At 42.8% G+C, this 27815-nt stretch overlaps 2 protein-coding genes across 2 annotated transcripts in view; both read left to right on the top strand.

Annotated features, from left to right (window-relative positions):
• Positions 1 to 992: 992 nt before the first annotated feature.
• LOC142468874 (creatine kinase U-type, mitochondrial) lies at positions 993 to 27815 on the top strand. The gene is made up of 10 exons (XM_075575502.1): positions 993 to 1120; positions 8607 to 8810; positions 13238 to 13436; positions 20343 to 20438; positions 20866 to 21087; positions 22045 to 22130; positions 24395 to 24518; positions 25538 to 25672; positions 26286 to 26411; positions 27308 to 27815. The coding sequence occupies exons 2-10, from the start codon at positions 8659 to 8661 to the stop codon at positions 27422 to 27424; spliced, it is 1257 nt and encodes a 418-aa protein (XP_075431617.1). The 5' UTR covers positions 993 to 1120; positions 8607 to 8658; the 3' UTR covers positions 27425 to 27815.
• The window catches only part of RPL37A (ribosomal protein L37a), a 359890-nt gene continuing 350371 nt past the window's right edge, over positions 18297 to 27815 (top strand). Inside the window, exon 1 of the mRNA XM_075575507.1 lies at positions 18297 to 18303. Coding sequence (XP_075431622.1) covers positions 18301 to 18303 — 3 coding nt within the window. The 5' untranslated portion in view covers positions 18297 to 18300. The remainder of the gene's footprint in view (positions 18304 to 27815) is intronic.

Below are 27815 nucleotides of genomic sequence, written 5' to 3'. Positions count from 1 at the left end.
GGATATGCTTGTTGAAGTATCAGTCTGTTCACCAGTTGCTACAGTGGAAACAGGGGGTAGAAACCATTATCTGCAGCTGTTTGATGTAGTATAACCTGCCTGTGCAATGCAATGATAAAATATCTTCCGACAATGAGTTACTACTGAAACGAATCCTTGTAAACTATCTCCATGCAATGTATCTACTTGCATTGTATTGGCAAGACCTTGAATGTATTGTTTGAAAGTTTAATGATTGCTTCAAAAGTGTTACAATACAATGGGGTCTCTAGGTAAATGATTATTTAGCCATAGCTGATTAACACTTTTAGTGCCAGACAATATCCTGCAGATCTCTCCAGCGATGGTGGAGTAGTAAAAAAAAGTAGTTGCACTGTCTGATTTAAAGCAATCTTAATAATCCCTTAGTCCCATCACACTTCTATCTCTGGTTAAGAGAAGTAAATTCGAATACCACTTGTCTCAGACAGGTCTGCAACCCTGCCTTTCCCCATTATCGCTTGGCATACAATGGTTCCACTGCAGCCAGGGATTCTGGGTAATGACATGCAAATGAGCACAGTGTGTCACACCCTTTAAACGTATGTCTGCCGTATTACACAGCTTTTCAGCACAACCTGGGTTAAAGAAGGTTAAGAGAATAAACGAAAATAAATAAATGTATTTAAATTAAATAAAAAATAGTGATCAAACAATAATTTGTGGTTTGGTGGAAGTGGTAGAACAAGGAAGGGACTTCACGTGGGGCTTTAGTTTGCTCTAAAAAATAAACTTTATTCTCAGCCTTCTACCGTTTATTTCGCCAGATAGTCAAGAAAGAACAAAGTATAACTGAGAAAAATAAAATAATAAATGTCCGGAGGGGGAGGGGGGGGGGGAATGAATGATCTGATAATGTCCTGAGATAATATTACCTTGTGTTCATGATATAGGAGCAAAGGTCTAAGCTGGTAGTAAAATGGTGATAAGGGTTAACAATTTGTTTTAATGGGAGTGATAATACGTCTACCCTTGTGTACACTAAAGAGTTCAGCTTTGGATCTAAAAGAGGCTTCTCAGAAGCAGGTCAGGCTTATCAGCAGCAAGCACCGGAGTCTCCAGCAAGGCGGACCCTCACCAGGTATGGAAGACCCTTCTAACTCCACCGTCTCACATACACGGCAGGGCAAGCTACAGTACACGTGTGTTACATACCTGCTTCATATGATTGAGCCGTTTTAATCTTTATCCCCTGCAGCAGTTTGCTTGATCAATATGTTTAATCACCATTTGCCCCCATGAGCTTACAATCTTACTTAGATTGTAAGCTCTTCGGGACAGGGACTCCTTTTCCTACCTTTATATATGAAGCCCTTATTCCTATTATGTCCCTTGTGTTACTGCTAAAAAGCGCCGAGTACATGGATGACGCTATATAAATAAAGATATACGTACATTTGCAGTGCACATTTTATAATTTTTCTTTGGTGACAAATGACATTGTAAGAAACCATTTGTAGCATAAAAATAAACCTTCTCTTAGGACAAAATGTCTACAAAACCTGTGTTTCCCTTTTTTAATTCATTACATGATGTATTCTTCCATTATTCAAATTAACTGATTATTTAATTTAATTTAACACCAAATGAACTTCTTATTTTGGTATTCATAATGTTTGCATTAATTATGGCCAATTGCCTTGTCTTATTTATTTATTTTATTTATAAAATATTTTACCAGGAAGTATAACATTGAGAGTTACCTCTCGTTTTCAAGTACGTCCTGGGCATAGAGTAAAGACAAATAATACATGGTTACAAATACAGTTACATAAGTGAACAGGGTTATACATTATATACAAGACATTGCATGCACAGATAAAGAAAAAAAATATATATATTTTTTTATATATATATATATATTTTTTTTTATACAAGAAAATAAAAACCGGTTTGGATTGCTCCTATACACATTTGTAAATAATAACCTCATGTTAGTATGGTAATGATTGAATTAGAAGGTTAAAGGGAAAAAAACTGTGTTCCTCATTTATTTGCATAATGATATTGTGCATTTCAGAGGGAGGGGATGGTTGATGCACATTAGAGGGAGGGAATGGTTGATGCCCATTGAGGTTGTTTACATCTGTAATGCATATGAATAAGTTACAGCCGACCCTGAATAGCACCATTCTGTATCACTAAAGATCCCAGTCATTTTATGGAACACCCAGGATGCATTGATAATCCACCTACACTTATCACCATAGTTGCAGTTAAATCTGGCCTACTAATATGGCGTTACCTAAATAGGCCATGGACGTTAGTTTCCTTGGGTTTATCGAGTATCCACAAAGCTAAATATATGCAAAACTAACGGCCCTTAGCGATCTCATTAGCACAGGCTTAACGACATGTGAAGTTAGCGCTGCCTTGCATTAGCTTCCAATAACATGGCGTTAACCCTGTCTAACCCAAAGGCAGCATTACTCCCACGCAGACCGTGTAGGGGTGTTTAATTAAAATAAAGGAAGAGACAAGGGAAGGAAAAGAACCCGGTAAATAACAATATGTTAAATCAGACCTAACGGTGGTCTTACACTTACCCAGACCCTGTAACAGACCTATGTCAGGGTCTGGGTGTGAGCAACACACCTTTATCTCTGCCCTAACATAACGTTAAATCCCTGCGGTCACTATACCGGAGATCTGGGGATCGGCGCTGTTACAGGGAACGCCCCTTCTGCATCTCATTAGCACTAACATCCGTTATAGTAACGCACGGGCTGAAAACAGCAATTAGCGCATCATTACTGCGCTCTGAAGATCCCAGTTAGCACTTAATGAGAAGTTAGCTGATGTTAACGTATGGTTAAGTCATTGACGGAGCTCTGAGGATCTACGCCTAAGTGCTTTAGTAATTTTTGCTTGATATTATTACAGAAATGTTCATTATTATTTTTAGAGGATGCTGTTTACAACGCTAACACCACCCTAACCCCTGTCACTAGTTTTAAATACCTGGGCTTATGGTTTGACTCCCACTTAACATTCGGGATGCACATTGATATCCTGACAACCAAGACCTATGCCAAACTAGGGGTACTTTACAGGAACAAATCCTCCCTAAGTCTCCTGGTCAGAAAGCGTATCGCACAGCAGATGCTAATGCCAATTATTGACTATGGAGACATAGTATACGGCTCGGCACCTCAAACCCACCTTAGCAAACTTGACACCCTCTACAATTCAATTTGTCATTTTGTTCTCCAATGCAACTACAACACACATCACTGCGAAATGCGCAAAGAACTAGATTGGTCATCACTCGAGTCTAGGCGCAAAGTTCACCTTTCCTGTTTTGCCTTTAAATTCTTCATGGGCAAGCTACCCAGCTACCTGAACAAGCTCCTCACCCCTACCACTTGCAGCACTTATCACCTGAGATTAGACTCCAAAAGACTGTTCATGGTCCCAAGGTTCAACAAAGTATCCGGACGTTTCTCCTTCTCCTACCGTGCACCCCAAAACTGGAACAACCTACCAAAGACTCTCACATCCACCACCAGTTTAAGTTCTTTCAAATCTAAGGCTGTCTCACATTTTAATCTGGTCTGTAACTGTTTCATACGCCCATAATATATATTTTCTTTAACTGTGCACGCAATGTCTTGTATATAATGTATACCCTGTTCATTTATGTAACTGTATTTGTAACCATGTATTATTTGTTTTACTCTGTGCCCAGGACATACTTGAAAACGAAAGGTAACTCTCAATGTATTACTTCCTGGTAAAATATTTTATAAATAAATAAATAAATACAGATTTACAATAATAAAGTTGTACTTTAGTTTTTTCTTTTTTTATTGACTCTGGATACGGAAAAGTGAATGTAATTGTATCATGTACAGTAATGTGTCATAGAAAGCTAAAACTGCATATTAGTCCTCTGGAATAATATAAACACTTCAGTTCATGTTGCATGTTGTAATGAAAGTTAAACTGAAGGCTGAAGGAGCAACTCGGTGAGTAAAGGCACTGACTGAAAATACTGAGTGTAAAGCAGGGGAACCTGGTTCAATTCCCAGTGTCAGCTCCTTGTGACTTTGGGCAAGTACCCTATCACCCTGTGCCTCAGGCGCCAAAATCATAGATTGTAAGCTCTATGGTGCCTGCAAAAATTCTATGTACAGCGCTGTGTACACTTTCAGCACTATTATATTATAGTGCTGTTAGCAATTGTCTAACTGGCAAATCTCCTGTTCATTTTATTGCTCCTGGTTTAAACCAACAGGTTAAGCCACTTCCAAGCAGAGGGTGTGCCAGTGTAATCATTAACACACTAAACAGAGCAAACCTTTCCAGATTACAATGTTCCTTGTGCATAAGAACAATTGACTTTGATGTCGTGCTCCCATTTGCATGCTGTTTGAACAATGTATTTATTTTCCCTCATTTGCTCCACATTGATATGAATATAGAAACTCCGACGCACTCAACACAGGTCGCACTAAAGTCAGGTTGACATTGAAACCCATCGTTGATTTTGCAGGACAAGAATATGCACAATGTTCTGAAGGTAACCCCTTCGTCAGGTACAACCACATGAAGGGGATACCTGCCAAAACATTGTGAGCGTTCTTGTCTGCAAAATAAACGATGGATTCCAATGTCAACATGACTTTAGTTTGACCTCTATTGAGTACGTCGGAGTATCTACAGTACATTCATATTGCATTATATGTGGTGGGTTAATATATTGCTCCACATCTATGAACATCACTGGGATGCCAAATACCAATACATTGTGAGTGCCTCTTCCTCCCACTGTTTCAACATTGCTTATTCTTCACCTGCTCCCTGCATTGCCTCTTGTATATCTGCCTATTTGTTCAAGACTCTATTCCCACTTCTTCTGAGCCATCTGGTATACGAAAGGTCACCCTTTGGCATTATAACTCCGAGAACGCTATTTAGAAAACTGGGCTGTCTATGAAAAGGCCCCTGCTGTCGAGCGAATAAAATATAGTTCTGAATAAAACTAGCTCTGCTTGCAGAATTGTGCAATTATGAATCTTATACTTTAAATAAGTATTAATTATGAAAAATTTAATTGTGCACACATTATATGTGTTTGAGAAAATTATATCACTGATATTACTCCTTAGATGGTAGTGTTGCTTCTTCGTATTTACTTAGGCTGCGTCCAGGGTGAGTGATGCCGGGCGGAGGCGCGCTGAAGCTGGGGGAAAGCACCCTGGCCTTAGACCGCCATCCGGGGGCGTGTTGGGGGCGTGTCGGGGGGCGGGCCAGTGACGTCACAGAGCTGGTTGCCCTCATTGGGCGAACTGCTCACGTGACCGGCCCTGCGCTCCGGCAAGCGTGAAAATTTAAAATGTTGCAAAGACTTACACTTCCGCACACTTGCGTAAGCGTAAGCGAGCCCCTGCTAAAGCCGTTCTCATTGCGGCTGCAGGGGCTCAGTGCCGAGCGTAAGCACGCCTCAGCATGGGTCAGCGCATAAGCACTGACCATGCCCGAGGCCTTATAATGCAACAAGAGCTGAAAAGCGTTGGTCTGTGGAAGTTGCTGGCCCATCTATCAGTGAAGGGACTGAAGGGAGAAACCCTCCTGTTCCACACATTTAAAGGAACACAGTTTGGCTCCTTTTATTGACATGTAGTTGAACACATATTTAGTGGGTATGGGTGCGGAGGGAGAAGATGTAATGCTGGACACTCCAGTTGTCAAAAACAGTGTGGCAATCACAGGCTTACTCAGGCACATGAGGGAAGACAGGTGCTGTACTTTGGTTGGGACCTTTATAAGCCCCTAGTAATACAATAAGCATATTGGTTCCCTCTGTTTCTGAATGTGAAAGTGCACAGCTCAAGAAAAAACTTCTAATTACATAAACATGGGAGAAAAATGCAATGTAGAGGGTAACTGTCAGGAAGAACAGACAGTCACAATGCAACTAGGAATATCTATGCTCTAATGTTAGTAGCCAGGCATGGGATAAGTGGGCAATAGAAAGTCATAAGCAAACCCAACTATGCCAGATCTTCTAGGTACTGTAACATACAGCAAGAGAAAGAGGCACAGATAATCACAGAGGTAAAGCAACCAAAGAGGCTGATATATCAGATGTGGCAGACAGAAGACTGTATAACTAGATAATCCCAGACAGTATTGGTTAATCATTTCTAATCAGGAGTTTTGTCTTGCCAAGGGCAGGAGATTTACTAAAGATTATAGGCCAATTGGGTGGAAATTCAAAGTATTAATGAAATCCCTGCACTCTGATTGGTCAAAATGCAGGGCAGTAGTAGTCAGTAATGCCCAACATTTCTGGCATATGCTAAGTTTTGCATTGTAGCCAATCAGATTTGTGAGCTGCAGCTCTGAATTCAGCAGCTCTCAGACATGGGGACAACAGAGACAGCTGATGTGACTCTCCCCCCCCTCCTTGCCTGAGAGAGAGAGAGAGTCTCCCCACTCATTGCCTGAGACTGTGTGTGTGTGTGTGTGTGTGTGTGTGTGTGTGTGTGTGTGTGTGTGTGTGTGTGTGTGTGTGTGTGTGTGTTCACAATTGTTTTGTAATAAGCAATAAGTACAGGAAAAGTTGAACAGACAATGAAGAAAAGTTTAAGGAGGAAACCACAAGTTCAAGAAAAAGTAGCATATGATGTTAATAAAAAAATTATATACAAAAGCGTGTATATTATTATTTATGAAAAATGAAAACCGAACAACATACAATTAGTCTAAAGAGGTAATACTCCCCTCAGAAAAGAGCATTATTTGCCAGTAATTTGTCAGTATTAATTAACCACATCTCCCATCAATTTTTTTTTAGAACTCAATTGCATTTCAGGACTTAGTTTGACATTACTCTTAGCAAACTTCTAGACACCAACGTTTTGCAAAACTTTCCTACACTTATAGTTAAATATATTTGGTACACAACTTATGAAACAACTGTAAAATATGAAAAAAGCTGCTTTTTGCTTAGAGCAAAACACGGTCATTAACAGATACACTTTTGAGTCATATGTAATAGTTTATTAAACATATTTAAATTATATAATGTTAGTTGAAAAGAAGGTGTTAAAGCACTGATTACTTTGACTTTATTGTCACTTTCAAATCTAAGATAGTACAGTACCTCACTTTTCAACTTATGTATCTGCTGCCCACGTTTGAGACTTGGCCTTAAGTACTCAGTCCCTGTCCCTGACAATGCCACATGGCGCTGTCCAGCAGGAAGGTTCTGAAACTTTCCAGTAACTAGATAGTGCTAATGAGTGTGTTACGGATCCAACTGAAACATACATCAGTTAAAACGACCTGTTCCTAATTAATAAATACTGAGATTTATAAATGGGTAATCTAATTTGTTTCGTTTATTATTGCAAAATCCCTTGATAAAACCACAACAACTCCACCCATATCTTAGTAGATACCATGAGAAACCATTTTGATTTTTTATGTTACCATCTTGTAACATGGTAGCAGGGTAGCGGTCACTAGCTGGTCCCTGAAGGTGGTTATGATGATGTATTCTAGTCATACTGCCCTTCTAGTGACCTATCATTTGTATGCACCTCCATTACTCTGTATCCATGAACCATGCACCTTATTTCCAAAACCTAACTTGTCTTGTTTTCCTTCATTCTGAATCTGTAAGTCCCCTGGCCATCCTTCTTTATATCACGTTCTCTGTGACAATCTCACTTCTACTAACCATGTTCCCAGTCTCATTACTTTCGCATCCCTGCTCCTGTCAATTCTGTATGTTGCCTAATGCTCGTATTTACTTCCATTCCCCTCTGTTATGGACCAGCAGATTCAGACTAAAGCTCACATCTCTTCTCCCTCCTCCTCCTCCCAATATCTTCCCCTCATCCCATCTCATCCCACCCCTTCCTCCCAATATCTTCCCCTCATCCCATCCTCTCTCAATATCTTCCCCCCATCCCATCCCACCCCTCCTCCTCCCAATATCTTCCCCCCATCCCACCCTCATCCCTTCTGGTTGCCTTATTCCATATATTTAATCTCTCATCTAAACTAATAGATTGGGAGACTCATTATATTTTGACATTCACTGTGAAAACAGATATACGAAATACAGAGGGGTGACCTTCCATTGCAATGCACTTTCCATTAATTATGTATGGGATTGTGACTGGGAATTAAATATGTGGCTAGTGTAATTTCTGAATTTACATGCATGCCAATGTAAATTCATTACATAGGACAATAATTGCCTGGCCAAGTATATGTGATGCAGTATGTGTTTTTGTGGCATTTCCACAAAGACACGGCAGAAGTGGAATTGAATATGGAATAATTTCACACCAACAGCCCATCCTATATTTATTTTTTTAGAGATGCAGTGTTTTCCCAGTCCTGTTCACCCTCTGATGGAATAGTACTGTAAGGAGCAGGTCAGACAGTGGGCTGGTTAGACTGATGCAGACCTGTTCTCATTGCGCCTTGCTGTAATCTCTCCTGTTTTGTGGAGTAGTTTCTATTCACATCACGTCCCTGTCCTCCCAGTCAGTGCTTCTCTCTCACACACAGGCTCACACTCCCTTTCTTCCTTGGTGTGTCCACAGATCAACTGGGTTTCTTATTCCATCGCTCTCCTACTGCTCAAGGATCTCTAAAATGGCCAGTACCTTCTCCAGAGTTCTCTCCACAAGGAAATCCGCCGGACTCCTGGCAATGGTTGGAGCTGGATCTCTAGCAGCTGGATACCTTATGACCAGAGAAACACTCAGTGCTGACACAGACAAAAAGAGGCGACTCTACCCACCAAGGTAACAATAGCATACATTAGATGCAGTGTGGGACGCCTTTCCAATTGACATTGCTGGTTAACAGTTAGAAGAACTGGCCCTTCTCCAGGTTCCTAAACGATTTGTCCAGTTGGGTTAACAAATTAGGAACATTGAAGGGAAGGGTAAAGATGGATCACTTAGTGTTGTGCCCAATTTCATGCGAATGGGGGTTGTCACATTTGTTTAGGATCATGAGTGTTTAGGAATTTGTTTCCTATATAGATTTTAAGCTGCTGCAGGAATTATATCATTCATCTTCCTGGTAGAATGGGCCATGCAAGAAAAATGCATTTGAAAGGGGGGACCCCGAGAATTCAGGGTTCAGTGCAATAATCAGGGAAAGCCTGCACAGATAACCCAAGCTCTTGAGAAATGCAAATGAACATAACCGTGGGATCCTTTGTCTTGTACATGATTTGATGACAATTATATAGGATTACAAACGTGAAGGATTCATATTATTAAACGGATAACACTTGTCAGAACAACTGCTGCATGTTTCCAACTGCAATCAGCCCGGTTTCAGCAATCAATTCCACTAACACACAATCTGTTTAGCTTTACATTTTCCAAACAAATAAATCCTCAGCTTGAACTATGAACAAAGGGAACAATTGGTTTCAAAAGTATACTTTAAAAAAGTACCAAAATAGTATAAAACAAATCTAAGTGCTTAAGTAATTGTTTTGTAAATACCCATTATTTTCACTTGTATCATTTCATTTTTCTCTAGTTAATAATAAACTGTATACTTTATTAGTGCTGTGTCTCCCCCTGTATTCATTTAAACACAGTAAACCTCAGTTACTTTATACTGTAGGTGACAGTGGCTTCAGGCTGACTGATAAGATGGGTTACTTCATTACAAGTAACATACTGTACTGCAGAGAGGTCCCTAGGAATCCTGCAGACTGGAGCTGAGCTGTTGATATATTTGTGCTATTCCCAGACATTCAACTGGTTCTTGCATTGATATTCTTGCATTGCCTTTATCATTATCTATTATAACAAGCAGCATTCATCTAATTTTAACACATTACAATAACTGTCTTTAGTTCATTTTAGTTCTAGGTGGGACAGCACAATGAAACCTCTGAATTGTGGCTGAACACATGTTCCTATATTTGCGTGGAAAATAGCACTATGGCTCAGTGTAACTGCTCAGTATTGATGTATTCAAACCTTTCTTTTTTTGTTCTAATTTGCACTGGCCTTTTCTTATTTTTTTTGTTTGCACCAACCTCCCCTTTGTACCTGTAAAACATTGCAATGAGTTACAGGCCCCACACACCAGAAAAGGTTATTCTGTAATTATCCAGTAAAGACCAACAAGCAATGAGCAGAATACCTGAGCAAAATGAGTTACTATTGAAGGGTAAAGCGTAAAACACCGGATGGATGATGGATGGATGGTCATGCAGCTTAGAAAGGAGATTTGTGGATTATCAAAGATCTTTCTATTTTAAGCATCTCAGCAGACCTCATTTTCTATTTTCATCTGTTTTACATGAACACACACAACACAACACAACACACACACACACACACACACACACACACACACACACACACACACACACACACACACACACACACACATTTCACTATTTCAAAGAGATTACAATGCAATGTATTTTTTATTTATTCGTTTAATATATTTACGAAGAGCTGTTTAACCATAAAGCCCCTTACAGCCCATCCAAGTAAATGGCAGCTAAGCACTGCTTTGTAAAAATGTCCCCACTGCTGTACTGATCTAAGGGTATTACAATGTATTTTCTTTCTGTTTGCTTAATATTGTGCAAATATAATGCTGTACCACAGTCTATCCTTTGTTGCACTAAGAGATATTTACAGTACTCAACAATATCATAGCAATGCGAATATGCAGCACCATTCCCTGATGCTTTTACTGTGTGCTTCTTTAGGAACTGCAAAGCTATACAATGCAAACTCCTCCAGCACAAAATGGGTTAACCACTGAGCACCTCCTCCCCTACTTGCAGCTATTGTAGTTTTCATCAAAACACACACCCCCTCCCTCCCATGTGTTGCTAAAGATATTTTTCCCAGATCAATATTTAGCACTTAACTTATAGTGGCAATACATCTCCCAATATAGCGAAGAGTCTTCTGCATCAGGGCGGGGGAGTGGTCCATTTCATGCAGCAGTGCAGGCTGATCAGCTAACATCCACAACACCCAAGGAGTGGGCTTTCTTCCTACACAATGTATTCAGCTTCTATCCAATGCAGCATGCACTTGTTTATCTGTGCATGTTTGTTATCTTATCTGTTATCTGTGCTGAAGTTGGGATACCCTAACAACCTGTCCTGTTGGGGGGATAACATCCACAACACCCAAGGAGTGGGCTTTCTTCCTACACAATGTATTCAGCTTCTATCCAATGCAGCATGCACTTGTTTATCTGTGCATGTTTGTTATCGTATCTGTTATCTGTGCTGAAGTTGGGATACCCTAACAACCTGTCCTGTTGGGGGGCCTTGAGGACTGGAGTTGAGCCCCCCTGCGCTATATCACAGCAGCTCAATTACATCTTGTGATATAGATTCAATTGCAGGGAGGGCCCAACACACAAATATAATGTAACTTGCTAGACACTTGTATGTATCATTGTATTTAAATAGCGCCAACAATGTGCACAGCACTTTACAAAATGACAACCCCAGGTAAATAAATGACAAACAACTGGGGATAAGCACAACAGAAAAATGACAACACAAGGCAAAGGGAGGTCCTGCCCTGCAGAGCTTGCAATCTAAGCAACACTTTCTTAACCGTTTACTACTACATTTCCAATGTTCCTTAAAGATACAAATTAGTTTTGAACCCAAGTAATATGCTGTCACCAATCCATGGTGATAAACCTTCCGCCATTACCATTCTTTATTTATATAGTATTTTACTCTCCTGTACAAATTGGGTGTTTATCGCTGTACTTTAACAGTGACAGTATGCAGGACCCTATTCAATCGAATGTGTGTGTGTGTGCTCACCAATCTGGGGTGTAATAATGAATTATAAATGATATTTTAATCTGTCTCTGTTATATTGATATTTACAGATAAAACAGAAGCAACAATATCTCTCTGTAAAAAAAAATAAGATAGTTGCTGTCATTTTTACAATACTATTGTGACTGACACCAATTGTGTGAAATGTCTGCACAGAGCCAGAACCTGTCCCTGCTTCTACTCAGGTCACTGGACACAATCTGTTCATAAGGTGATTAGAAGGGAAGGATTCAATGCTAATAGAACACAATCTACTTAAGAATTTTCTCTCCAAGCCTACACCCATTTCTGTGACTTAAAAACCGGCTGCTCTGGCTTTAAATATATATTTTTGGGGGAGAAAATTACTTTTTTTAATTTAAATCTGGTTTACATAATTTGTGCAAATATTGCTCTAAAAGTAATTTAAAATGTCTAGCAATGTGAATCTTCAATAAACTGCTTTATAACTTGTTACTAGCACTTTGGCGCCTGCGCAGTGTTCTTTCTTCTGTTTTATATTATCCCTGCAGTAAAAAGTGTGTATTGTGTATTCTGTGCAATCTGCCAGTATGATAAATTAGGCGGTATGCGTATTAAACAGTTCCAAAGTGCGGGGAAGCGGCCTCAGGCGAGGAGGAGAATCCGGCATGTGCAGCCAACACAACACAGACAAACAATTTCTGCAAAGTGCAGGTCTCCTCTGGGACAGAGATACAAAGTAGAGCTCTACACACAAGTTCATAATGCATTTCTCCATTTAATGTGACAGCCAAGAACAGCGGAAAGACAACGTTTCAGGTCCCATATGGACCTTTCATCAGGTGGTAAATTATGCGTATTAAACATACATTACATTGTTGAAAGGATATTAAAATAGTAGTGAAATCTATTATGTGTGAGTTTTTGCACTTTTTTTTGCTATTCCAATGTTTCCTTCCAATGTAAATCTATTGAAAGGAATATAAAATAAGGGGAGGATTAAACAATGCTCATTCATTCCAATGTCCAAATTATTGCTTCAGGCGCAACCCTTTCAAAATTGCAGAGTCCCTACTGCAGGGGCGGCCAACTCCAGTCTTCAAGGGCCACCAATGGTCATGTTTTCAGGATATCCCTGCTTCAGCACAAGTGGTGCAGTCAAAGACTGAGCCACTGGATGAGCCACATGTACCGAAGCAGCAAGTCACTTTATCTCCCTGTGTCTCAGGCACAAAAGCATAGATTGTAAGCTCATCTGGGCAGGGACTGTGGCTGTAACAATCCTATGTGCTGCATTCCGTACGCTATACTGTAACTGTGACGCGCTTTGTGTCCCATTGGGGGAAAAAGCGCTATATGAAATAAAGTGGTTATTATTATTAAGTGCTCTCCTGTTTTCCTGTTACACAGTGCAGAATATCCTGACCTTCGGAAACACAACAACTGCATGGCCACCAGCCTGACTCCTGCCATCTATGCCAAGCTCTGCAACCAAACCACCCCTACTGGCTGGACTATTGACGAATGCATCCAGACTGGTGTAGATAACCCTGGCCACCCCTTCATTAAGACAGTGGGCATGGTAGCTGGCGATGAAGAGTCCTATGAGGTGAGAGAACTGGGGAAATAAAGACCCCAAACAATGCTTTTTTACTCATCATTAATGAAAAGAAACTACAAACAGTGAAGAGTGTTATATACTGTAAGGCAGGCGTATAGTGATCCATCACCTCGGAGTCAGCGATGTTACTCCGCTAACCCCCCACAACATCCCACAAATACAGCACACACAAAGGTCTGGGGGTACAATGGCTGCGGCTTTTATTTATATACGGCAAAAGAAGAGGTGCAAACCCTGCCAGAGCGCTCCACCCACAGGTAAGGCCAATGATGATTAAACCATGGCCCGCCAGGTAAGGCCAATAGCGTTTAAATCCTCGCCCGCCAGGTAAGGCTAATGGCATTTAAACCATGGCCCGCCAGGTAAGGCCAATGGCGTTTAAATCCTCGCCCGCCAGGTAAGGCTAATGGCGTTTAATCCATGGCCCGCCAGGTAAGGCGCATAGCGTTTAATTCATGGCCCGCCAGGTGAGGCCAATGGCATTTAAATAATGACCCATTAGCCAGGACTGACCCAAGTATCACAGTTCCACTGACCCCACGTCAGCCGCGAGATGAGCCACAGGTACTCAAAGCACAATGCGCCCTGCCCACTCACCCAACCTGCCACCACGAGGCATTACCGTAACTGAGACCCAATGTGGCAAGGTTACCCTGCACTTACAGTCCCAAACAGCCACCGCGACAGAGGCAATATAAACCCAACAGACACCTCAAATATAAATATATTTAATACAAGTATAACTCACACAAAACAGAATTTAACCAAAAGGGGTGGGAGGGAAAACTGTGAGGGGCGCGGCATGATCTCCCCGCCCCTCACTGCCTGCCTTTAACTCCTCCTGCTAGCCCCCACCGGGTGTCACCGGGAACCAAGTGGGGAGGGAGGGGGCAGGAGGAAAAGGTGGGGGTGAGCCTGGGTCCTGCGGTCATGCTGCACTTTGCCTTTGCACTTTGCCAATAAGAGAGCTTCTCCGCTCGTCTGCCTTCCCCCTTGCTGACGTCACTGGTCTAGCAGTCTCCAGAATCTGAAATACAACATATAAGCGCAGCTCACTGTGACTGTCCCAGTCACTGCCACAGTGCACGGCGCGGCGTGCGCTGTGCGTGTAAGCACCGCCCCTCAATGGGGATGGGCCCAGTACGCACCTTCACGCTGAAGGTGCAGCCGCGCCGGACTGCAAGTTTTTTTAAAACTCAATGAAATTGAGTTTAAAACTTGCGACGGAGGCGTGGCCACGCCCCCACCAGCGGTTCACCCAATGAGGGCGAACCAGCCGCGTGATGTAATGGCCACGCCCCCGCAAATCCCCGACGACGCCCCCTCCCGTCGCAAGCTCCCTCTCTCCCCTCAGACCGCAGATCGCGGTTAGCGCTGTGCACGCGCCGGCCCTCCCGGCGGGCGCGCGTGTCACAGACATGACTGGGACCGAGCCTAAGGCTAAGGCCCCATTGCACGCATCCGCACGGCTGTCTTGCTTGCCGACGGCGCGTGCAACTCACTGCACCGCGATCTGCGGTCTGCAGGAAACTTTTTTCGGAGCGGGGGGCGTGACCACATGGGTCGGGGGGCGTGGCCACACGGGTCGGGGGGTGCAGCCATGACGTGGGGGGCACGGCCATGACGGGGGCGGGGCCAAAACAAAAACAAGGCAGGGTTCACAGTACTAGCTGGCTTGCCATTGGTTGATGGGAGCCAGTCTATGATTGGCCCCTTCGCGTACCATGTGACGCATTGCCGCACGGGACCACTATTCTCTTGTATCCCGTGCTGGCTGATGCGTCACAGTACGTCATCAGTTGGGAGGGACTGGGACTGGATCGTGACGTTACACCGCAATGGTGAGTTGCGCTCACGCCGCCGCCCGCGCCACCGGGCACAGCGGGTCCCAGCCCTAAGGCTTCATGCTTTCTGTCTCATTGATCTCAAGAAAGAGGACAAGTCAGAAGCTTCAGACATGACACATCTAAGGGTATTTAAAAAGCTGGCAACACCACTAGCAAATGTCATCAACTAGTTGCTGTTGGATTGAGAGGTTCTTGGAGGACAAAGGAAGGTCCCACATTGCTCTACTTTCTAAACGTGTTAGTTTGATCGAAGATGGGCAAGCAAGTTATCAGATTCTCTGCTAGCCCATATACCATGCAGTCGCAGAATAAATTTCAGTGTTTATTCCAGGTGTATACGTTTCTGGACTGTCCTGTATTTGGATGCTCTGTCCAGTAAAACATTTAAGGTAATACTGGACATGTATGTGTCCGGCATGACTTCTCTGGACTTATTGACCTGACCGGCTTGGCAGCTTCCTCCATCCTGATTGGATGCATTACCCAGCAGCAAACAATCAGGAGGACATGTCAGGAGTCTGGGGGTGTGACCGAGCAAAGGAGGAAACAGCACGGAGTGGAGAGAGGTGTGTCTCTCTCGAGCGTGTCGCACTTTTTACCATTGTGTCCATTATTTTTGGACAAGCCTTTTGGCAACCCTAGTTAGAAAGTGGTTTGCTTTAAGCAGTCGGGTTTTCAGCTTCCCGGAAACCCTGATAAATACATGTGTGACTATTTCTTCTTAGATCATCCCACAGTTTACTGGTGATCATATATTTCAATTGCTTGAAACAGAAAATAAGATTTTCCGGACAAAATAAGTAGAGTTCTTCTCATCAAGGGGCTTCCATCATTGTAACCAAGGCTTTAATTACGAGATGCTACACCAGGGATGGGCAACTCAGGTCCTCAAGGGCCACTAACAGGACAGGCTTTCAGGATATCCTTGCTTCAGCACAGCGCTACACTGTATGTGGGGAATCAAACGGATATGTGTGAATCAGGACTTGCTGTACGTTTTTAATGCAGTTGCTTTTCTTTTTGAACTCATTAAAAAAAAAATCTCAGGCGCTAAAAGGTGTAGCAGAAACATGGCAAACTTTGGGACAGATGCACTAAAGCTCTGTTAAATCGGGGGAAATAACGTTAGGTTACCTAAATAGATAACGGATGTTCTATTCTCTAAATTTAACAGGTATCCACTAAACTAACTATATGCAAAAGCAAGGGGCGTTGTTTAGCTCATTAGCATAGGTATAAAGTTAGGTTAATAAAAAAAATAACCATACCTTATTTCAGGGGTGCTCTACTCATCCTCAAGACCCCCCCCCCCCCAACTGGTCAGGTTTTCAGGATATCTCAGCTTCAGCACAGGTGTCTCAATCAGTCCCTGCTTCAGCACAGATGGCTCAGAGGCGCCGTCTGATTGAGCCACCTGTGCTGATGCTGGGATATCCTGGAAACCTGACCTGTTGGGGGGGGGGGGGAGGGGTGGGGGGGGGGGCTTGAGGACTGGAGTTGAACATCATACAAATGTCACGTGTACTGTGTCAGATACACACATCATATACATATGTATCCATATCAGGCACACATACCACACACATGCAGACCAGATGCACACAGCGACATATACACTATGTATGTCCCTATTACACACATGATACATGCAGTGTGCAGCACAACATACTATGCATGCATGATATACACACACAGCACTCAAGTAATAGTGCTCAAAGGATTGAATCAGGGGGTCTCTGGAGCTGAACCCCATTAATTCCAGCTCTGGGGACCCCCTGCTTCCTGAGATAATTACCTGCTTAGGGGGTGTTGATATCTCCTGCTCAGGTTTAAAGCCCCCAGTTATAAGGGCCAATTGGACGCCGCCTATCACATCACGGCTTCGTATTGGCCCGTTGTGGAACAGCTAAACCTGAGTAGGGGGTACCGGAGGTAATTATCTCAGGAAGCAGGGGGTCCTGAGCTGAAATTAATGGGGTTCAGCTCCAGGGACCCCCTGATTCCTACCTGGTGGGGGGGGATATGTTTTTTGGGGGCGGGAAGGAAGGTGTTATTAATAGTGCTTGCCTTGGGTGGAATATACCCTTGGGATGGGCCTGACCCCTCCTCTTACCCCCTGCCTAATATGAAGCTGTCCACATAGGGACGGGCCTGACCCCTCCTCTTACCCCCTGCCTAATATGAAGCTGTCCACATAGGGACGGGCCTGACCCCTCCTCTTACCCCCTGCCTAATATGAAGCTGTCCACATAGGGACGGGCCTGACCCCTCCTCTTACCCCCTGCCTAATATGAAGCTGTCCACATAGGGACGGGCCTGACCCCTCCTCTTACCCCCTGCCTAATATGAAGCTGTCCACATAGGGACGGGCCTGACCCCTCCTCTTACCCCCTGCCTAATATGAAGCTGTCCACATAGGGACGGGCCTGACCCCTCCTCTTACCCCCTGCCTAATATGAAGCTGTCCACATAGGGACGGGCCTGACCCCTCCTCTTACCCCCTGCCTAATATGAAGCTGTCCACACATTTGTAAGGGTTAGTTTTATTTGTAACAATGTAACAATATGCTCTGCGCTGCAGCACCTTCTGACTCCTCTTGGCAAGCTCCTCTACAGATTCCGCCTGTTCTTACAGCTGCTCCTCCCACACCCGAATCACATGGAGCAGATGCGGCTTTCTCTAGCTCTTGCTACACCAGATGTAGGGTTACCAGATTTCCGGTTTTATCCACCCATACTCTTTATAAGGGTCTGTGACATCGTCCGGGAGGATTTCTGACAATCAGGCTGTTTTTGGCTGGGCACTTCTCTCTCAGGCCCTGTGTTTTCGGCCAGGCACTCCTTTCACAGTCCCCAGGTATTCGGCCGGGAACTCTCTCACATGCCCCGTGTTTTCGGCTGGGCACTCTCTCACAGGCCCGGTCAGGGGCATCTTCAGGATTGACAAGGGGGGTTGCAGGTGTATTAAGGAGGGGAGTGGAACTTTGACCTGTGTGTGCAGGAAGATGGCGGGACTCCAAAAACAACTCCATTTGTTTGTGGGGGAATGAATGTGACTGAGCGACCTTGTGGGCGAGGTCACTACAGATTACACACACTGTACCTGTGCTGAAACAATCCTTTTGGCGGTTTCTTTCCCACACAAGTAGGCAGAAAAGTAGGTAAGGTAGAAAGGTCCCTTTAAGGCAAAACAAAACCATAAACGGAAAAGCCTACTCCACGTTAGGGAGACTGACTAAACAGAACAGGCCCTGACTAACCGACTGGTTAGCTAAGCTAATTACCAGTTAAAACAGAACATAGCATAATACAGTCAACATAAGTTCTTATCGGAGGTGCTGGGAATCCGTCCCAGGGGTTTCCAGGTAATCCCTCTGGGTTACGCCTGGCAGATAGGCCAGTCCTGCTCTCTTAGCAGACAGTGGAACTCAGGTTCCTCGCAGACAAGCCCTGTGTCCTTGCAGGCTTTTTCAGCTTCCAGTGCTGGGTGTGTGTCCGATGAGGCCCGGGGGAACCGGTTCAACTCGCGTCCTTGCAAGTTGGGGAAAGACTCGGTTTTGGAAGGCTGCTGAGTGAAGAGTTAACTGTTCACTCTCTCACAGGGAAATTACTGTTTTTAAGGAGAATATTCCGCCAATTCAATAACTATCTCAAATGTAACATGCACGTGTGGACTGGTATCCCATATCCTTGTGACAACTGGACCTTGTTAGAATAAACTGTACTCACACCTCTGTACCTCCATTGGTCATCAGGATGTTATTGATGCTGTTACAAGGAAACCCTCCTCCTCCTTTGCTCCAGGCTGATGAATGAATGATAACTCCTCCTGGCTTCAGCATTTATAGCTCCCCAACACTCAGTGTATTATGATGTCCCGATGAGCTCACGTGACCTCACAATGCTGCCCAAAGCCAGACAGCATTTTGACCAATGAGTGATGGCTACACCAGGCAAATGGCAGCAGCTGCAATTTAGCCACACCCTCCCATTCTGATGTCACTGATGACCTCACCGGGTTATGGCCACACTTTTCTGCTCAGTTGCATTCCTACTTTATGAATGAAATAGAAATAGCCGTGTTAGTCCATTTGCGATAGTGCAGAATGAATGACTTACTTACCGTGCACCTCACCACTGGAACAACCTACCAGAGATTCTCAAAACCGCCTGCAGTTTAAGTAATTTCAAGTTATCGTCTGTCTCCCCGCTCAACCCCCCCGTCGATGCCCCTGCATATACGTACACTTACCGTTACCAGCACACTGCAGGGAGGAGCCAGCCTGGGACAGGAGGAGCAGCTATGTGAGCTCTGCAGCGCCACCTAATAGCCAGAACCTGCATTGAGCGGCACAGAAACGCTGCTTCTCTCCTCCTTGCAACTGGCCCAATTATTCCCAATCTGATCGGTCCAGGGGGCAATTTCCCCCCTACTCCCCAGGCCAGCCCGCCCCTGACTCAGAAGATAAAGGCCGTGCCATATAAAATATCAAAGGACATAAGAATGAGTATGGTGTATTTCAATGCAGCATTTTCCATTTTAACACAGGGTGCATGCATTAAAAAACACTCAGAATTTCAGTAATCTTGGCTATTTTTCAGCACTCACAGAAACAATGATTATATTTTCAAGGGTTAGTTTGCATTAAAGTAAAAGGAAAATGTAGATGGAATTTTAGACATTATACAGCTAGCACTGTGACATAATGACACAATATTTATGCCTCTTCAAGCTGCGTTTTTCTGTAAATCCTTCAGTACCATGCTGCTATCATTGAATATTTCAGGATACAGAACATGTTCTCTCTCTACACTGTTGTTATGGTGATAGATCAAAAAGGCAATACCTTGTTTATGAGTTCTATAGATGAACAGAGCTAGACACCTAAAGCAATAAAGCTACATAGAGGAATGTATTTTAGATAATGTTGTGAGCAGGCAAAGACAAACTATAAAAGTCTGACTGATTCTTACCCAACAACGATGAGTTACGTACCTTCTGATTTGGGAATCCTTCAAATCAATGTCTCATTGGGTGTTGTTTTAGGTATTTGCAGATCTGTTTGACCCCGTTATAAAGGAGCGACATAATGGCTATGACCCAAAGACCATGAAACACCCCACTGACCTAGATGCCAGCAAGGTACGTAGCCAAGACATGTCTAGGTAACTCAGACCTAGCACAAGAAAGGGAATGAATTGGAACCCTGTGCAACCTCCTTGGTTTCCATTGGTGCAAGTTGAGTACATCTTTTCTGCCTGCATTTTAAACTCTTTACCCACATTATAAATGGTAAACCTTCATTAGAGGAGGGATTATCAGAGACTAGTTACTGTTTCATGAGGTGGGAGGGGGGGAATAACAATACTTCTCTTAATAGAAATGTTCAGTTATCTATCTTGATTTAACTTCCAATATATGGATTATTTTATATATTTTTTCTCAATACATATCCCCTGTTCTCATGTTGTTTATTCTTTCGTTGTTGAGCTTCTCTGGGCGAGCCAGAGAACCATCACTTGTAACCATCACTTGTTACATGTCTGTTATTTATTCTAATTCACGAAAGATCAAAGCCGGCTTCTTTGATGAGCGCTTTGTGTTGTCCTCTCGCGTCCGCACCGGAAGAAGTATCCGAGGTCTGAGCCTGCCCCCCGCCTGCACTCGTGCGGAGCGGAGAGAAGTGGAGAAGGTGTCAGCGGACGCCCTGAGTGGGCTATCAGGAGACCTGACTGGACGTTACTACAGACTCAGTGAAATGACAGATCAGGAACAGCAACAGCTAATTGATGTAAGGCGATGCTATCAGAACAATATGATGATACTTAACAGCCTTATTACTGCATAGATACACGTAGCTAGACCAGTGGGGCATTAAGCTAGATTTATTTAGTGGTGCTAAGCCTCGAGGTACCTCATAGCCCTTTTTATTTGAATGGGCTTTAACGTACCTGAAGTCACATCACTGTTTAGTTAATATGGCCCTTAGTCTACATAAAGTATATGAGCAGTTATAGATAGTTACAGTTACATTGTTACATAGTTACATAGCAGATGCGGCTGAAAAAAAGACATATGTCCATCGTGTTCAACTTATTTTAAATTTATACGACAGATCCTCATCGTATATTGGTAATAACACTATTTTGATCCAGAGGAAGAGAAATAAAATGTGAAATTGAAGAGGTTTTTTTTTACAAGTTTCCAGATTTGACTGAATTTTATTCTCAAGGAATCCGAACACTGAAGCGGACATATATGGCACAGTCACAAATGTGTCCACCTCCTTCTACATATGGCCCGTAATATACGTTGTTATCATAAGGCATTAATCTACTAGATTACTAGATATTTTTGTGGAACGACTCTGGCATGTTTCATATTTAGCCTTTTATAGATGAAATGACTTAGAAAAGATGTTGATTAAATGTGCAGTTTATTGAAGGTCAGGATCTGAATGTTCCTGTTTGTTTTCCTATCTCCCTAGCTCTGGCTCCTGCCTCCCTGTGTGATAGATGTTGTTAGCTGCATTACACACTTTCGCTACCATGAGACCGGAAACTCCCATTACATTATAGTAAATTAAATTATGAGACACAAGAGGATTTTGAGCTTTTTTTTATAGCAAACTGGTAGCGATCCTGTGTGTGTATTTCAGACATTACACCACTTCATTACAAATGCTGTGATTTTTATATATTTCATACGCATGCGTCCTGAACACTTATTTATTCTGTTATTCTCATAGGATCACTTCCTATTTGACAAGCCTGTGTCTCCATTGCTAACATCAGCAGGAATGGCTCGTGACTGGCCAGACGCACGTGGAATATGGTAGGATATTAGTGCAAGGACTGTTACATTGTATACTACGCTCTTCCTTTGCTGATACACTTGTAAAGTCAAAAGGGAAAAAGTAATTCTTGCGTCAGTTTCCAAATGGTAGAGTGAAGCTCAGCAGTATAAAATAAGAACCAAAATCGGTTAAGTTATTTACATTATTTGTAAGCACCAAAGATGACATTTGAAACTAGCTGAATTTCTTTATCAAAGGGAGTGAAAGGCCAGCGTGGGAAGACAGTATTACACAAACAAATATATTGGGTATTGTTGGGCTATGTCTGTATAAGAGGCATATTTATTCTGTATGTTGTGTGTCAATATAACACAAATGTTGTACTTAGCACTTTACAAAATAAGATAAGACATTAAATAGGGGCCTGTCACCAATACAAAGGTATTTGCTACAGAAACAGACGAAAACTACTGTATTTAAGAAAGTAGGCTGTACCTCGAGAGCTTAAAAAAGGCTCTCCCTCCTAACTAATTCCAGTGACATGATTAAGGGGTTATATATGGGTAATTAATAAAAATTTTACCCAAATCTGACACATATACAAATTTTTTACATTTATTTTGATTTCCCTTTTTGTGTGATGTCACTCTGTGATGTCACTGTGTGATGTCACCCTGTGATGTCACTGTGCGATCAGTGAGCGCTTGTACAGCCAGAGTCCCCCCCCCCCCTCCCCTTATCGTTATTGGTTCTCTGATAAGGACAGGATGGGATAAGGGGAAATAAAACACTTGATTGACAAACACTTCCACATTCAGAGACCCCCTAAGAAATGTAACTGACCGTTGTGAGATTGCTCCGTTATGGAGTTATTTCTAGGGTTGTGGATAGAGACGGGAGAATTGGATCCTCCTCAGATCGTACGGTTCGTTTGGTCTGCGGATTTCGGCGAATCGGTCTCAAAAAGGGTGATTCGTCTCTTCCGGAATTTTTTTTTATCCCTGACAATCCACATGGCGGATTAATAATCCGTGTGCATTTTTTTTTAACAATCCACCAGAAAATTTCGGAATCAGTGTGTGGATTTTTAACAATTCGCCAATGGATTGTGCAATCCAGATTGGATCCGTAAAAATCCGGCCAGATTTTATCCAATGGCGGTTTTGGATTCATCAACATGGATTGAAACTGGAACAATCCGTCTACGGATTTTACACCGCGGAACGGATTTTTAATGGAAAGCGTCTCTAGTTTGTGGTTATTAAGCGACATAGTAAGTGTAACCCTGTTTCCTCCACCCAATCTCATCTCAGACCTTGCTGTGGGAAACTCTCTCTGGTTACATGGCATAGTGTGGTGCATACCTGCTGGTAACAGGGGGCCCTGGGTCTCCCGCATGATGGTATAGGGGAATGACAGGACAGGCTTCTGGGGTCTTGCCCAAATCGTACTCATAGGTGCAGCGCCTCCATCTCGTGCAGCCCCCAGGTGTATGGGGAGAAGTCGCTGCAGAAGAATCTCTTCCCCCTCCTCCCAATAGACTTCACTCTCAGGCAGGAGGTTTAATAAAAACATAGGTCCTTTATTGAGTCTCTCTCTCTCTCTGTATTCAGCACCCAGCAATTGATCTCGCGTGGAAGGTGTCCACCCTCCGTATGTCCCTGGACTCACTCCCAGCCAAGGGCACCGAGAGAAGTCCCAGCTCTTCCCTTACTCCCTAATAGAGTAAGAGGAATGGTTTCCCTTTGCTCCCCTAAGGGAGGCAGGCCCTCAATCTGCCAGAGCCCTCACAGCTTGGTACGGGTAAACCTGCCTCTCTCAACCTGCCTCTCACAACTGCTAAACACAGGAAGTGCAGTGCCTTAAGTACCAGTCAAGTAGGAACCACCCCTATGCCTCTGATTGGACACAAGGCCTGATTACACTACCTTCCCTGACTCAATGCACTGCTATGAGTGGGGAAACCCCATGATTACTCCTGGCAAACCTACCCTTACTAGGCATTACTGCCAGAAGGAGAGCAGACCTATAGCCCAAAACCAATCAGGGCTACATAAGATTAAAAATTGGCAAACGTCCATTAAATGTGTAGCTGCATTGTGGCTTATTCACAAACCCACAATAGCAGGACCATACATAGTTGAAATGAATGGGATTACAGTTCATGGAAACAATGCATCTACAGTACCACTGTTATTTTAGTATCAACATTTCTGGATCATTAATGTTCATCCACTAATATTTTTACCATTATATGAGATCACAACCAGTCCTGTTAACACACCTGCCTATACTTTCCCAGGCACAACAATGAGAAGACCTTCCTTATCTGGATAAATGAAGAGGATCACACAAGGGTCATCTCCATGGAAAAGGGGGGGAACATGAAGCGGGTCTTTGAGCGGTTCTGCCGGGGCTTGAAGGAGGTGATTGTTGAAGTAGACCTGTTGGTAGTATCAAACAGTACCTTGACCCATGTGTTGCAACAAGGGGTTCTCAACTCCTGTCCCTAAAACTCCCCGAAACGGTCAGGTTTTAAGTATAGCCCTCCTTCAGCATAGGTGGCTCAATCAGTGGCGCAGTTGAAGACTGAGTCACCTGTGCTGGAGCAGGGATATCCTGAAAACTTGACCTGTTGGGTGGGTCTTGTGGACTGAAGTTGAGAACCCCAGGGTTACAAATCCATGGCAAAGCACGACGACAAAAATCCCTCTTCGTAGGGCTACAAGTTGATAGCATCCTCTGATGGATGACATTTAATCGATGCCCCAAACACCATATACAGTAATGTAAATGTTAATATCCCACCGGGTCTCAGACAAGACTCTCTCACTTAAAGAAAAATAGCTGAGCTACAAATCCACTCTTCCACTATATATAGATGTCTGTCTTACACCCAATGCATATTTATAAAGAACACCATGGTACCTATTGCAGTGTACAGAGAGCATGGTTTGACATGACACATTGGCACCTACTTGTGACATACAACAGCAAAGAGGATATCTGCAGTCCTAAAAATAAACTACCTTCCACTCTATCATTTATTTTTAGGAGTCTACTCTCTACATACCTGTGACATGATAAAAACGTTACCATCTGACAGCCTTTCCTACGGAGAGGGATAAGATGCTTTGATGAGATAACATTTGGGTCCTATATTAAACAGTAGGATTCTTGGATATTTAAAACTTCCGAGGCTATAAAATAAAGTGCACAACGCTACATTGAGCACCTCACAGCCTTTTGATGCCCTATTTACCCTTGTCTTTAACTGAGTGATCAGCAATGTAGGTATCAGGCTGACCGTATCATGCTGTATAAAGACATACATCCCATTATTCATTTTATATTCTTAATATTTATATTAGTAGAACATATTTCAAGTAGGAACCCATTTAATAATTGTACATTTTGGAAGAGACAGTTATTCCGTGTCTTGTAGGTTGAGAAATTAATCCAGGAGAAAGGTTGGGAATTTATGTGGAATGAGAGGCTGGGCTATATCCTGACTTGTCCATCCAACCTTGGTACTGGTCTGAGAGCCGGAGTGCACGTCAAGCTACCTCTACTGATCAAGGTACAGTAAGGATTTTCTTAGGATATTGTTATTTCTCCCAGGAAGGAAAATTACGTTTTGTTCTTGCCTTTTCTTTATATGACCAAATAAATACTGTTTTGCTAAAATCTCTTTATCATTTTTATATCACATGACAATTTCAGAGAACATTTGGTGATGTGTGTAGAAAACTACAAGACTGAGTCACAGTATGAATCTTCAAAATTAAAATAGTAAGGTCATTTAGCAGGGGGCTCTTAGAAAGTGTATTATTATTGGTTCAGATTGCCATCATTTTGCTCAGTGATCTAATGTACTTCCATCAAACTTCAAACATGAATATTTATTACATTGTGACATGTCAAAAAAATAGGATCCTTACTCACTGATACACTCACTGGGATATTCATATCGAAATCTCTTTTAAAATGATACAATACCTGCAACTTTTCTCCATACCTTATTTGTGACATTACCAATCTCTAATGCATGTATTTAACTGTTTAGAGATTGAACTCAATATATCTCCACCAGATTTGCTCACACGTTCCTCCATTCTTCAGGAAGGATGCCAGTTGTTCTTTTTGCACTGTACATGTTGGTGGTCGGTAACACTGTGTTTGTACGCTGTTAGGATGCCCGTTTCCCAAAGATCTTAGAAAACCTTCGCCTGCAGAAGAGAGGAACAGGAGGCGTCGACACCGCCGCGGTTGGTAGCACCGTTGATGTCTCAAACCTGGACCGTTTGGGAAAATCGGAGGTAAAATACATCCTATAGCATGTGGTTGAAACCCCACGGGCTCACGGGTTGCTAGAAAATGTGGTATATGGGTCATATTTGGAAAATGGAAATTCCTTTCCTTATTCTAGCTTTGCTCCTAAATGGCCCAACTTCATGAAGGTCACATTAATAATACCCTGTCCTGATATATATATATATATATATATATATATATATATATATATACACACACACACATAAATATATATATATATATACACACACACACACAAATATATATATATATAATACTGTTATATAATGTGCATCTTTTTAGAAAGGAAAGGTATACAGGGATATGCCAAATAAGTAAACATGGGAAGGATGTTGATCCAGGGAATAATCTCATTGCAATTGTTGGAGTCAGGAACGAATTTATTTTTCCCCTTATGAGATTATGTGAACCCCAGCTACCGAACCGGAGCGGCTACTGGTGCCCCCTATGGAGGTAAGTACGTTCGGATGCAGGGGGTCCTCAGAGCTGAAATTAATGGGTTTCAGCTCTGGAGACCCCCTGCTTCAATACTACATTAAAAAATAATGAAAAAGTAAGAAGAAAAAAAACGGCCAGCATGGATTGCCTCTTTAAAGTCCTTTTAAATGTATCTAAAATGACATTACAATATTCTTGTGGCTCTAAAGTTGATCCTTTTTTTTATAATCTGGGCCTTTGGGAAAACTGGATGAAGAGCAGTGAACTAAAGCATCTCAGAACCTGCAGACCTACTGTGCTTCTCATGCAGTAATCTTGTCCATATTTAGAATGTCACCTTCAGGTCCCAATCGGCTTTCTGCTGAAGCTGATTTGTGAGCCGAAAGCATCTTCCCCTTTACCATACATGGCCTCTCTCATAATCTTCTTCTAATCTCCGCAGGTGGAACTGGTCCAGCTGGTCATTGATGGAGTGAACTATCTTATCGACTGCGAGAAACGGCTGGAGAGAGGACAAGACATCCGCATCCCTTCACCCGTGGCTCAGTTCAAACCATAATCCAAAACACTATAACCTCTTACCACAGGCGTGGCCAACTCCAGCCCTCAAGAGCGCCAACAGGTTAGGTTTAAGGCTATCCATGATTTATCTTAAAACCTGATCTGTTGGTGGCCCTTGAAGACTGGCATTGGCCACTCCCGTCTTACACCAAACACTCTGGCTCCTATTTAATATGGCGATAAGTGGGCTAATGCACCACTTACAGTGGTTTATTCAATGTGTTGAATAACTCAACTTCTCATCCTATTGGATTGGGGGTATGAGATATGTTCTTATAGCCCATTATATATATTCTTCCTACATATTGTACAGCAATTCCAGCATGTTGTGACCTTCTACAAGTATCAACAGTACATGATCACCACCTCAATAAAACCCGCTGCTGTCA

Source organism: Ascaphus truei, chromosome 18, assembly GCF_040206685.1.
Source record: "Ascaphus truei isolate aAscTru1 chromosome 18, aAscTru1.hap1, whole genome shotgun sequence".
In the NCBI taxonomy this organism is placed as follows: Eukaryota; Metazoa; Chordata; class Amphibia; order Anura; family Ascaphidae; genus Ascaphus; species Ascaphus truei.
The sequence above is the reverse complement of the archived record's forward strand: the minus strand, read 5'-3'. Positions and strand labels throughout refer to the sequence as shown.

Bases quoted from the DNA above. Each gene is read 5' to 3' on its own strand.
- LOC142468874 (XM_075575502.1), top strand. From the start codon at position 8,659: ATGGCCAGTACCTTCTCCAGAGTTCTCTCCACAAGGAAATCCGCCGGA. The intron at 21,088-22,044 runs GTAAGGCGATGC...TTATTCTCATAG, and splicing joins AACAGCAACAGCTAATTGAT to GATCACTTCCTATTTGACAA. The intron at 25,673-26,285 runs GTACAGTAAGGA...GTACGCTGTTAG, and splicing joins AGCTACCTCTACTGATCAAG to GATGCCCGTTTCCCAAAGAT.